Genomic DNA, 12,564 nt, shown 5'->3' on the forward strand with positions numbered 1-12,564 from the left:
TGATTGTTTCAACAAGTACCATACGCCGCACACTAAACAAAGTGGGGCTTTATGGGCGGAGGCCAAGGAAGACTCCATTGCTGAAGAAAAGACATAAAAAAGAATGTTTGATCTTCGCAAAAGAGAACCTGGACAAACCTCAATCCTTCTGGGACAACGTTTTATAAACAGATGAAACAAAAGTGGAGCTTTTCGGTAAATCACACAAACAATATGTTTACAGACGGCGCAATGAAGCCTTTAACAAAAAGAACACCATACCAACAGTCAAGCATGGTGGAGGATCCATAATGCTGTGGGGCTGCTTTGCAGCATCTGGTACTGGAGGCCTTGACCGTATCACAGGCATCATGAAATCAGAAGATTATCAAGCAATTCTAGAGCGAAATGTCTTGCCCAGTGTAAGGAAACTTGGTTTGCGGCGAAGATCCTGGGTCCTCCAGCAAGACAACGACCCAAAGCACACCTCCAAAAGCACACAGGTTGAAAGGGAAAAAATTGACTGTTTTAAAATGGCCAGCAATGAGTCCTGATCTCAATCCAATTGAAAATCTTTGGGTGGAGCTGAAATCTGAAATCTGCCATTGGAGAAAGGAACCCTGCAAATGTACAAGAGCTTGAGCATATTGCAAAAGAAGTGTGAGAGAAAATGCCACCCGAGAAGCTCAAGAAGCTTATAGATGAATATAAGAAACGTTTGGAGGCCGTCATTGCTGCCAAAGGCAGTTCAACCAAATATTAAAGAGGGGGGTCAATATTAGAGCACATGCTGGTTTTCTGTTTTGTCCTTTGGAATTTAAATATTTATGTTGAAATGGTAAATGTCTTTGTTAGATTACTTTGGACCTCAAATTGAAAGATCCTCCTGATATAAGTTTTGAACATTTCCATTTATTTTTGAAGATATTCACTCAGCTATGCAAATCATGAAGGGGTGCCAATAATGGTGAGCAGGACCATAATTGAATTGGTGCCCACCAGAAGCATTCAGTAAACAATAGAAATCTAATCACCTACACCAGGGCCATCTAATTAAAGGGAAATGTGTCCTGCTGGAATAGCATTAAGTGAATTTCAACGCCTATAAAATGTTGAACAAACGACTTCATGTCCTCAGTCTCGTTTTCCAGAGCTCCAACCAGGAATTCAACTGCATATTTTAAAAAGCTCATTTTCTATTGAAGCTGCTATTTTGGGACCGTGAGGGAAAAAAAAACAACAAAACAATAAAGTCGTGGTTTAGGAGAATGCAGGAGAATCAATGTGGAGAAATATGAATCTCTGCATGATTTGCTGCATGATGTGAATTGGAGAAACCATGATTAACCAGCGGCCATGTTCTTTTCTCTTTCCTTTTTATTTTTGCAGTGGGATGCCATTAACGAGATGGACGAGTATTTTACCCCCATTCACACGTACCAGGTGTGTTCTGCACAGCGCTCACAGCTTGTGTTTGGGTCCGATACATTTCTTAACAACTTCAACATCATCACCTTTCTCAAACAATGGCCCAAGTAATTTTTTTGCCAAAAATGATGTATTTGCAAAAAATTTTTTTTTTTTTTCCAAAAAAACGACTTAGGCCATTATTTTAGGAAGGTGACGATAAGTTGCTGTAATGAGAGGACAACTTATTTCAGTACCAAAGAGTCAAGAGCAGCATCTGCAGTAGCTATGATGTCAACTGCTCACAAACTTTTAACAAAATTTCACTTCAAACATCCTGAACTATCGTTACGTACCTTTTTGTTTTTTTCTTTAGGTTATCACACGTAATGTTGCCTTTGGTAGTGATCTTACAATGGCGTTGTCCTCTGCATTAGGTGTGTAACGTGATGAGCCCCAGTCAGAACAACTGGCTGAGGTCCAGCTGGATCCCTCGAGAAGGAGCCAGGAGGATCTACATCGAGGTCAAGTTCACCCTGAGAGACTGTAACAGCATGCCTGGAGTTCTGGGAACCTGCAAGGTAATGCACTCTGTCAACCAATCCAGCAGCGAGAAAATCAAACTTAACTCTTACTAGGATCTGATGATGATTTTAAAATTGGACTATTTTGGAAGGGCTTGAGGTGCGACATCTGGCTCATTGACTGCTGGAGTAGCCTTTAGCTCCCTTGTCACTTCTAACAGGCTAATCTGAGTAAATAAAGCAGAAAAAATGTAGGAAGAAAGTTACAAAACTGGAGTATGTAACTTTAATAAACAATATGATTTTGCATATTTGTCCATACTGTCACCATGTTGCGACGGTACAGTATGAGCTCCTCCACCTCCGCCCTGTGGTCCTGCTGCCATCTGCAGAAATTTACCGCTCCTGGTCAGAAACAACATATCAGAGACAGGAGGAGGATCTTAGCGCTGTCAATCAGTTTCAGGTACACGCTTCTCAGCCTCTACCCCTTTGCTCTCTGCTGCACTACAGCTAGTTCTCGACACCAGAGTCTGCCATGAATGCTAAGGCTAGTAGTTAGCATGGCCAATGACAGCAGAGAAACGGTTTTCTTTTAACGGTAATTTGTTTCTCCACCGTTAGCACTTTGAGCAGCGTGCACACAGGCATGATTACCTGAACTAAGACCCTCCTCCTGGCTCTGATTGGTTGTTTAACTGAGAGCGGTGTATTTCTGCAGATGGCTGCAGGAGCACTGGGACGAGGCAAAGGAGCTCAATTTTCTTTTCACAGATTATGTGTCTCTTGCTGTCATGACATAGTGACAGTTTGAATAAATATCTAAAAAGCATGTGAATGAATACAAACGGCAGCATTTAAATACTGCAGCTGCAAATAGTCCAAATTAATTCTATTGAGCGGACTACAAGAAGGTCCTGGGTTCGATTCCCGGCCCGGGATCTTTCTGCATGGAGTTTGCATGTTCTCCCTGTCATGGTGGGTTCTCTCTGGGTACCCCGGCTTCCTCCCACAGTCCAAAAACAGGACTGTCAGGTTTATGCTGAATTAGACCAGAGGATGCTTCCTTATACTTATCTACCAAACCAGAACAGGGATTAGATCTTGGAACCCAGAAAAACTACCTTAGCAACTACTTTTTAGACTCCTATTCTTCCAAACCAGAAAAGGAATTAGACCAGAAAATATATTACTTAACTCATCTACCAACCCTGAATAGGAGCATCTAGTTTATTTACTTTGGCTCAACATTATTAGATTTTTCTTCTTTTGCTCTTTCCTTTGGTTTGTTATTTTGTTTGTATTTCCTTTTAATCCATGTGAAGCACTTTGTTTTGCCTTGTTGCTGAAAATGTGCTATATAAATAAAATTACCTTACCGTACCTACCTTATGCTGCGATTTTCACCAGTCTTTGGCTCTTCAATCATGTCCAGTCTGAATCCGGAGTTATTGAGTTAGCAATAACTCAACTCAGACTGTGCTTCTTTTATTTGTTTGTCTTGTCCCAGAGTTGCAAGTTGAGACAAGTGGGACATTTAGAAGACAAACTAAAAAAAAACAAACAAAAAAACGCAATTAAGCAATGTTGCTTAAGTCAACGTCAGCTGAGGCAGCTGAATGTCATTTAGAGCTAATCACCGTCGGCATTAATTAATTTACACATGATTATTTTCTAAACTGTGTAAACAAAAATCCGAGTGGAGACACGGCCTCTCTGCTGCGAATGTATGTTTTTCATCAGCTGTGGATATTTATACAGATATATGTTTATTCACTGGCAGCTTGATGGTTAGCGCTGTGGCTAATAGTTGCTGGTTTATTCCTGACTCAGAGTTTCTCTCTTTAGGGTTTGCATGTTCTCCCCACAGTCCAAAACTAAGCAGGTTGGCTGAATTGTAGATGAAACGCCTCTTTCCCAAACCAAAATATTTATCAATGGCAATTTTTTTATTTCCTTGTTATTTTTTATTGTTTTTGGATGTTTAAAACGTCGTCCATTTCCGGTGTTGTATACAGAATTATTAGTGTTTCTGAGGGTGTACTTACATTATGCTATAACTGCTATATTACTTAAAAATGGTTTCAAAAGCAACAATACTGTCAATATTGTTTATCACAATCATTTCCGGGACAATTAATCACCCAGTAAAATTTGTTACATTTATAGGCCTAATATTATATGCAGAAGCTTTGAGGTTTTATGAAGTTGCGGCACAAATTAGTACATAACGTTGAAGTAAAAGAAAAGGATGCACGGTTTTCAACAACATGGACAAATAAAAATCAGAAAAGTTTGGTGTGAATTTGTGTTGAACCTCCTGAGTAAATACTTTGTGTAGTGTGTTCTTTATATTAAGTATTTTGGGCTTTATCTCTACTGGGTTTGCACATCTACAGTCTTTGCTCATTCTCACTCGGTCAAACTGGATGGAAGTTGACCTTTTCAAGTTTCTTTTGCAGCCTCTAATATTTAATTATTCACACATGAACCAGACTTTACCAGGAGTTGGTGAATACTAAGTTCAACGTATGAAAAGTATTCTGAAGGTGTCAGGTGTCTTCTGAAGGCAATTAGATTTTGTTTAAGGGGTGTCAGAACAAACGGGGTTTGTTACAAATGCACAATACAATGTTCTGATGTTTAGTTCTAAAAACATGAAAATCAATTGTCCTTTTCCTACTTAATAAATATGTGTGTGTTTTCATTCTAATCCGTTTGCATTTAACATCACAAAATCCAGAAAAGTAAAACCAGTTTGAATATTTTCACACAGTTCCACAGAATGCTTAGGAAGAACTATTTGGCAATGTCTATCACAGTTATGACCAACAAAGGCTTTTAGGTTTTCCTAATAAACATTTGACGATTCTGACTGTAAAATAAAATTACTTTTTATAATTAACATTTAAGGTACACGGATTAAAAGACGATTCTACTGGATTATGGGAAACTCAGTACAACGTTCTCCTATGAAACATGATGTATGCTCCTATGATGTGACGTAATCATTCTTTACCTATTAACTCATCACGGGGTTCACTGACAGCAGCACACACTCAGAGCTTGTTGGTTCTGTGTCTGTTGTCCAGGAAACCTTCAACCTGTTCTACTATGAGTCGGACAGAGCCGTGGGCTCGGCCATTCGGGAGAACCAGTTTATTAAGATCGACACTATTGCTGCAGACGAGAGCTTCACAGGCGTGGACCTGGGGGTCCGCAGACTGAAGCTCAACACTGAGGTATGAACTATGTGCATTTACACGACTGCTGCTCACACTTTGCAGCATTACTTCATCTCATGTAGCACTATGAAGATGCTTTGTGTTTATCAAGATTCACTCACAGTGCTTGAAGTGAAGTGAAATGGAGGGCTTGCTGTTCTTTTGACTGATTTGGCTGATCTGACCACTTGGGGGCACTCTTAGATCCATAAATATGATTAAAAACACAAAGTCTGTGGCGCTGTGGTGGAGCAGGGGTTAAGCACAACCCACATAAGGAGGCCTTAGTCCTCAACACGGCTGTTGCCTGGTGACCTTTGCCGCATGTCTTCCCTCTCTCTCATTTCCCTTCTTTCCTGTCATAGCACTTTCAAATAAAGACCACTAGAACCAAAAACACCTTTAAAACAAAACAACAAAGTCTAAATGATGAGGTGACTGCACCCTTCATCCCACTACACATGTACTGTTAAAACAATTGAAACTGCAGCAAAGGGGGTGCTGTGGTGGCGCAGACACGACCCACGTACTGAGGCCTTAGTCCTTGTGCCAGTTGTCACAGGCTTGATTCCTGTTGGCAGGAAATGTCGGCCTGGCGACATTTCCTGCATGTCAAGCTACTTTCAAATAAAGGCCACTAGAGCCAACAAAACCTTTATATAAACAAAAGCATTCATGTCCCCAAGAAACTTGAGCTTACATTAGTCCTCAGAGGTGGACTGAACTCAGACTCAAAGCGGACGTCATGACGACGTATTAGGGCCGTTGTAGATGGGAAAAAAGGGAGTAAATTTCTGTCATAAACCTCAGAAATTTTGAGATTAAGCTTAGAAATTTTAAAGAAAACATGGAAATTTGAGTATCTAAAGTCAACATTTTTCACTTTTGAAAATTTTGCCTTTGCCGGACTAAGTTTCAAAAGTGGAAGATTTGGGGAACATTTGGAAATTGCTTTATTTTTTCTAGAACATTTCTGAGATAAATCTCAAAAATGTTTTTTGTGGAAATTTACTCCCTTTTTCCCATCTGCAAAGAAACAAGGAAATGTCCAAAGTTTCCACTTTTGAAACTGGATGTGTTCACCACACACACAAAGGAAAACTTTTACGATGCTTTCTGTTTGATGCACCGACTCGCAGAGGAAACTGCTCAGCAGGAAGCAGTGTTCACATTGACACCAGAAATGTAGGGAATCAGTGTACTTGATTGTTTGTTTTTTTTCATCTTGCCCAAAATAAACTTTGTAATATTGTTGTTAGTTTTAGTTGTTCTACAATGAAAGAAAATCCTGAAGAGCCTCTTCTTGTCTTATAGCTTCAAATTTAATACAACAGACACACTAACAAATTGTTGGAGAGAAGATTTGTAGTTTATAATCTTCAGACTCAAGTTGAGATAAGTTAGTCAAACTATTCCAATGATCTGTCTTTTAATATATGGCTACCATCTTTCCTTTTCTTCCTCCACCAATTTAACATGAGAAATGTGAAGATTTTCCGTTGTATGTCCCAATATTTTTTTTCTTAATGCTCGTTTTATTAAAATAAGAATCCCAATAGATCATCTCAAGCCTGATGTACTGGGCGGTTTCTGAGTTCCCAGTGTTGACTGAGCAGTTAAAAACACTTCAGACCCACTGTGGGCAATATGTTTCTTCATCCATCACAAACACACACACACACACACACACACACTCTCTCTGTAAATGGTTTATTTTTATTCAGTCCCACATACAACAGTGTGGCTGTGAGAATTTCTCACTTAAAAGTGGATTAATACACCCACAAAAATAGTTCCCAAGAAATGTCCCATTTACTCCTGTTAAGGTTACATTACTGGCATGTATAAGTGTCGCCTAATGCTTCTGTGGTGGAGCACTTAAAGTCTGATTTGTTGACAGCGAAAAATAAAATCACCAACCTTATCCTGCAAAGCTGATTTTCTGCACACACTCAGACATGAGAAAAGTAATGCCTTTTGAAATGGGTTGATTTTGGTGCACATAATGTAAAGCCACACCATCTTCTGAAGTGTTGTTATGCTTTTTAAAAGTGTCAAAGCATACACCATACTTACAGCGAGTAAACCAATTGGATTTTTTATTTATTGAGCAGAATCTTGGAAGCCCTCTGCAGCAGCATCCGTGTGCTTTAGGCTCACAGATCTAAAAAAAAAAAAAAAGAAAAAAAAGTGAAACGACTGGATGTAAAGAAAGGGCAGATACTCACATTTGGTCAGAAATTTCAATTTTTCCTCTGAAGACTTTATGTGATGGAACAGCACATCATAGTTTATCAGTGTGTAGTAGAAAAGGAAAATGATAAACAGTTTTTAAAACTAGTAGAATGAAAGATTAGTTTTTCAGAACACTTGCCATAATCTCTGAAACCTCTAAATAAAATCCAAACACTAATTTTGTTCTTGGTGTGACTGAAGTTGTTAATCTGGCAAGGTGCTTAAATGGTAAATGGCCTGGACTTGAAAAATGCTTTGTGAAGTCTGGTGGACCCCGTAGCACTTCACACTACATTTAGTCAGTCACACACACATTCACACACTGATGGTGGTAAACTACTAGATAGTAGCCACAGCTGCCCTTGTGCAGATGATGAAGCTGCCATGAACTGGCGCCACCTGTTGGGCCCTCTGACCATCACCAGCAGGCAAAGCGGGTGAAGTGCAAAGACAGACGGGGTTTGAACCAGCAGCCCACTCCTGTCAGTCACCACCACTGGCAATTTTTTGACCTTTTGTTCCTCGATTTTTTTAAGTTTTTTTAGATGTTTTGCTGCTTTTTAATCTCATCCCTCTTCATGTTGGCAGACAGGTGCTACAGTTGCTTCTGATTTCATGATTAAAACCACAAGCAGTCGTGGTTAAACGGAGCTGAGCGTTCCAAAACATGTTTGTTAATCTGCTAATTTAAGATTTATTAAGTAGGCTGATAGCTTTTTTCCCCACAGGCCCAGCGTGGTTTGGATAGATTTTTATTTCCGTAATCATTGAAAATATTGTGTTGAAACTGAACGTTGCACTTATTCAGGTGATCCTGGTTTGATGTTAGAATTTGCTTGATAATCCGAAAAGTAAAAACAGAAGAAACATGTAAGGTTGTGAATACTTTTCGTACGTTGAACTTAGTATTCACCAACTCCTCTCTGGACACAGGTGAGAGGGGTGGGCCCTCTGAGCAGACGGGGCTTCTACCTGGCCTTCCAGGACATCGGTGCCTGCATCGCCCTCACCTCTGTCCGGGTCTACTACAAGCGCTGCGTGGGCGTCAACCGCAACTTGGCAGTTTTCACGGACGTAGTGACGGGGGCCGACTCATCCTCACTGGTGGAGGTCAGGGGTCAGTGCGTTGACCACGCTGAGGAGAGAGATACCCCTAAGATGTACTGCAGCGCAGAGGGCGAGTGGCTGGTCCCCATCGGACGGTGTGTGTGCTCAGCTGGCTTTGAAGAGCACAGAGACTCCTGTGTTGGTAAGTCAGATCAAATCCATTCCTGCTCTCTTTGTGGATTTGCTCAAGTTGGATCAATTCTTTACGGAAAACTGATCCAGACTGTAGATTCTGTTGCATTTGTTGTGTCAAGCAGAGAAGAGAGAGGACCGGAGGAACACGGCTAATCCACAGGCCTTGTACGTTTGTCAGTGATTCATTAGTCATGAACTGAGCAGATGGGAAGGTTCAACTGAGGCTGATCTCATACTGGACTATTTCCAAAAGTAGTTCACCTCCCACTTGACCCACCTGCTTATTGTGGCTAATGTGAAACAAAGGCTTCCCATTGTGATCTCAATCGTTAAGCAGGTTTAGTCTCCACAGCGGCTCATTACGGAGGGATTTTTCCACTCTGCAATCTCTGAAAAAGTGGGCTGAAAATTGTCCACTTCCATCTACCCACTCACTGTCTTTTGTTTATCTGGGATCAGGTCGTGGGGTCAAGGTCCAGAAGGAAAACCCAGACATCACTCTCCCTGGTTATGTACTCTCTCCAACATAATCTGACAATGTCTCCTACCAAAAGGTGAATGCCTTGCGTAGGAAGCATCCTGGTAGATGCTTGTACCTTTTCAACTGACAGCAGCTCTATTCACCTGGAGGCCAAAAAACATTTACTTAGTTATTTATTTTTATCTAAATTCTCTTTACACAAAAAAGAGGTGGTGATTTTATTGCAAAAATCACTTTTGGGGAAAAAAAAAAAAAAGACTTGGACCATGAAGTTAGGACGGTGAGGCACTGCTAGAGAACAAGACGGTAAGATGTTTGATCTGACCCACAACCTTTTTATGATCAAATCACCGATATTTGATTGCATCTTACTCACTTATGTAGTATATGTCTATCGATCTTCTTACCTTATGAAATGTGTTCGCTCCAAATCCATGAATACACAGAGCACTGCTGGTCCTTATGGCTGACAGCTGCTGTTTGTCGCCTTTGCTTATCGAAAGGTTCACCATAAAATGATGAGTTTGGTTTGCATCCTCGTCTGTTTGTGCCGCTGAACTCATTTTTTAGTGAATTCATTTAAATAAAAGCGAAATTAGGCAACCAGCTGTCTGTTTTTGACAATCTTTTCATGAGTCGGCGCACATGAGGTTTTTTTATGTCTGTCATGGTGGAGCGGGTCATTTGCATGTGCAAAGAGTCAATTGGAGTCTAAAAAACATTTCCTTTAAAAATTAATTCCAATCAATGGTTTTCAAAGCAGGTGCATAATGTCACCTTAGCGGGTCACAGCTTACAACTGTTCGGTAGAGATGTGGGTCTTACAAAAAGCTCGGCACGATTTCCAAACCTAACAAAGCATCAAATGGTGAAGGGGCAAAATGACCGGCACCTACTTAAAGCACACAGTTTGCTTTGGCAGAAACTGTTATCAGAGGTGCTACACAGCCATTGTCCTGCTCATTTAAATAAAACTCCTACATGTATGCACAGCTGAACACCTAAACGGCCCAGAGCGAGGCAAAGTTCATGACAAGGTCAAGAAAGCATTTATCTGCCTGAGCTTAGCTTCAGCCCAACCTCTTAACTCCAGAAAAAAATCAAAAAAACTAGTTTGAACCGGCTGAACTTCTCAAGCATTCTGTTTTCTCAGTGAAAATAGAATCATGTAAGCATCAGTTACTCCATTCACCTGTCTGAAGACTTCCTCTGTGCTCTGAGCATGAGCAGCAGTGTCTGCAGAGTGCAAAAAGCCTTTGAAGCAACACATGAATTTAAAAAAGGTTTTAACCTTTCCTACGAATCAAAAAGTCTGTTTGAAGCTGTGAACCGGGATGATGTAGAAAAAAAATGATTACTTAGGTAAAGAGGTTCAAGGTCCGGTCAACAGCTTTTCTGAAGCCTACAGTAACATCTCTCTGAAGTCAGTAAATACTGAGAACGGTTTAGCTTCTGATGCTTTTTCATCCTGCTTTAAAAAGGACATTTACTCAAAATGTATTTTTTTTGTTATCCTCTCTTTTTGAATTTGTCCTTTTTTGACTTTTTTTTCTTTCTGTGATTGTCATTATCCAGCCTCATTTAGAGTCTTAAATATCTTTCAGAATTGTCATTGGTTACAGTAATAAAAAACTATTAATCACAGAGCGATGGATAATTAAAACCTAAAAGCAGTTTGTCAGCTAAACGAGCCGAACAAGACATGGAGCACAGCAGTGTCGGCATCTCCTTCCGCTTTCCCTCCCGCTCCCTCCGCTCCGTCTCCTGCAGCCTCATAAATCTCTGCTGCGCGTCGCCCGCCTCGGCCCAGAGGAAAACGCCCTCTCTCTATAACAAGAGATAGCAATTCACATCAAAGCAGTTTTGAAAGCATCAAAGTGTATTTAAAAAGATAACAGTCTCCATATGCAGTTATAATGAAACACAATAAATAACCACCTGTTCCAAAGCAGGTCTTAAAGTTAGATAATTACAACATCAGGAGTGAAATAAAAGACAACATGCTGTCATTTGTCAAAAACTAAGGCAAAAACACAAGAGTCCAAGCAAAATCGTTTCCATGAATTAGAAGGATGAGTGTTGGTGAGGTGCTGCATGATTAACTGATCATTAACAAATGTGACCACTGCTACAGAAACACAGGTATGAGAGGTAATACGGATCCCTCTGTACTCAGTTTTGGTGGTAAGAAGAAAATTCACAACAGAGCAGAATCTTAAGGCTAGAGAAGAAATTCCAGGCATTCATATTTTTCCAAAAATGATTCGTAACAAGATTGTAAATGGAGATTCCAAATGCAAAGAGAAGTAACTGGAGCAGGAGACAAAACAAACATAGTAAAGTAAAGGTAATTTTATTTATATGGCACATTTTCAGCAACAAGGCAATACAAAGTGCTTTGCAGGAATTAAAAGCTAATTATTCAGACAGTGCAGTTAAACTGTGACAAACTGTTCATCAGTTGATCAACAATTTAAGGTCCTAGCCTTATAAAGTCAAAGTCTGAGCAAAGTACACAGAAATTAACCTAAAATAGTTGCGTCAAGGTATTTGGCTTTAGACCTTGAGATGAAATTGTCTGGCCAATGAAATGTAGGCTGGTCTGGTTGAAATGACACTTTTCATCATTATGTTTCAGTCCTGCTTTCTTAGTGTGGCAGCGTTTAGGTAATTCCATCTCTATGGAATGATACAGCCTACAAAGTCTTTTTTTGGAACAGCACACATTTGCTTAAATGCTCAAAGGCTTTACGTCACAACATGGTCACATCCAGGGATTCTAGGCTCGCAGTGCTAACGCCACAGCTGAGCCAATCTAGATCTTTTTTAGGCTAACATCAGTGGCTTGAGTTTAACTCGGGCAGCTAACAGCAGCCAGTGGAGCTCTAAACAGAGGGGTGACGTGAAAGCTTTTAGGCTGATTGAAGATAAGATACGCTGCCATGTTCTAAACTATCTGCAGAGGTTTAGAAGGGTGTTACAGTAGTCAAGGCAGGATATAACCACAGACTGCATCAGAGGTACTTTAAGTTTAGCCATGTGAACTGGTGCGAACAAGCAAGAGGGGCAAAGTTATCTTTAAAGGTCATCTGGTCATTGATAAGCTTGGTTGGTTTGGTTGGGAAGACAAGCAGCAGGTTTAGTTGGAGATGTTGGGCTTTGATCAATGCTGATGCACCATAAAGACAGGCAACGGATACTGCTAAGAGCTGGATGTTATCCATCTAATTGTATTGTTGCAGTTGGGGTGGTCGGATGATCTGGTCCAGAGAGGGTGACGTATGAGAAGAGGTCTTAGTACTTAGACTTGGGGAACTCCTGTTTTAATGTGGTGACCTGTAGAACTGTCACGAAGCCAGGATACCTTGAAGTACCAACCAGTAAGGTACGAGTATGGACCAAAAGATACAATAGGATAAGTACTGAGGACTTGGCTTGTCAGTCTGGCTTCTTCTTTGACTTCTGTCATATT

General features: G+C 40.4%; 1 protein-coding gene and 1 long non-coding RNA gene across 5 annotated transcripts in view; one reads left to right on the forward strand and one right to left on the reverse strand.

Moving 5' to 3' along the window:
- The window catches only part of epha8 (eph receptor A8), a 154,964-nt gene that overhangs the window by 79,522 nt on the left and 62,878 nt on the right, over nt 1-12,564 (forward strand). For all 4 annotated transcript variants that reach the window (XM_015047130.1, XM_015047131.1, XM_015047132.1 and 1 more), the window contains exons 3-6: nt 1,369-1,422; nt 1,824-1,967; nt 5,003-5,152; nt 8,303-8,618. In XM_015047130.1, the coding sequence (XP_014902616.1) occupies nt 1,369-1,422; nt 1,824-1,967; nt 5,003-5,152; nt 8,303-8,618 (664 nt within the window). The remainder of the gene's footprint in view (nt 1-1,368; nt 1,423-1,823; nt 1,968-5,002; nt 5,153-8,302; nt 8,619-12,564) is intronic.
- LOC106956346 (uncharacterized) lies at nt 9-698 on the reverse strand. Its single transcript, XR_001426756.1, has 2 exons — nt 504-698; nt 9-466 (listed from the first exon to the last, which is right to left on the reverse strand). It is a non-coding gene; the product is annotated as an uncharacterized LOC106956346 (long non-coding RNA).

This window comes from Poecilia latipinna, unplaced genomic scaffold (genome assembly GCF_001443285.1).
Source record: "Poecilia latipinna isolate Pla-1442-1.1 unplaced genomic scaffold, P_latipinna-1.0 Scaffold809, whole genome shotgun sequence".
In the NCBI taxonomy this organism is placed as follows: Eukaryota; Metazoa; Chordata; class Actinopteri; order Cyprinodontiformes; family Poeciliidae; genus Poecilia; species Poecilia latipinna.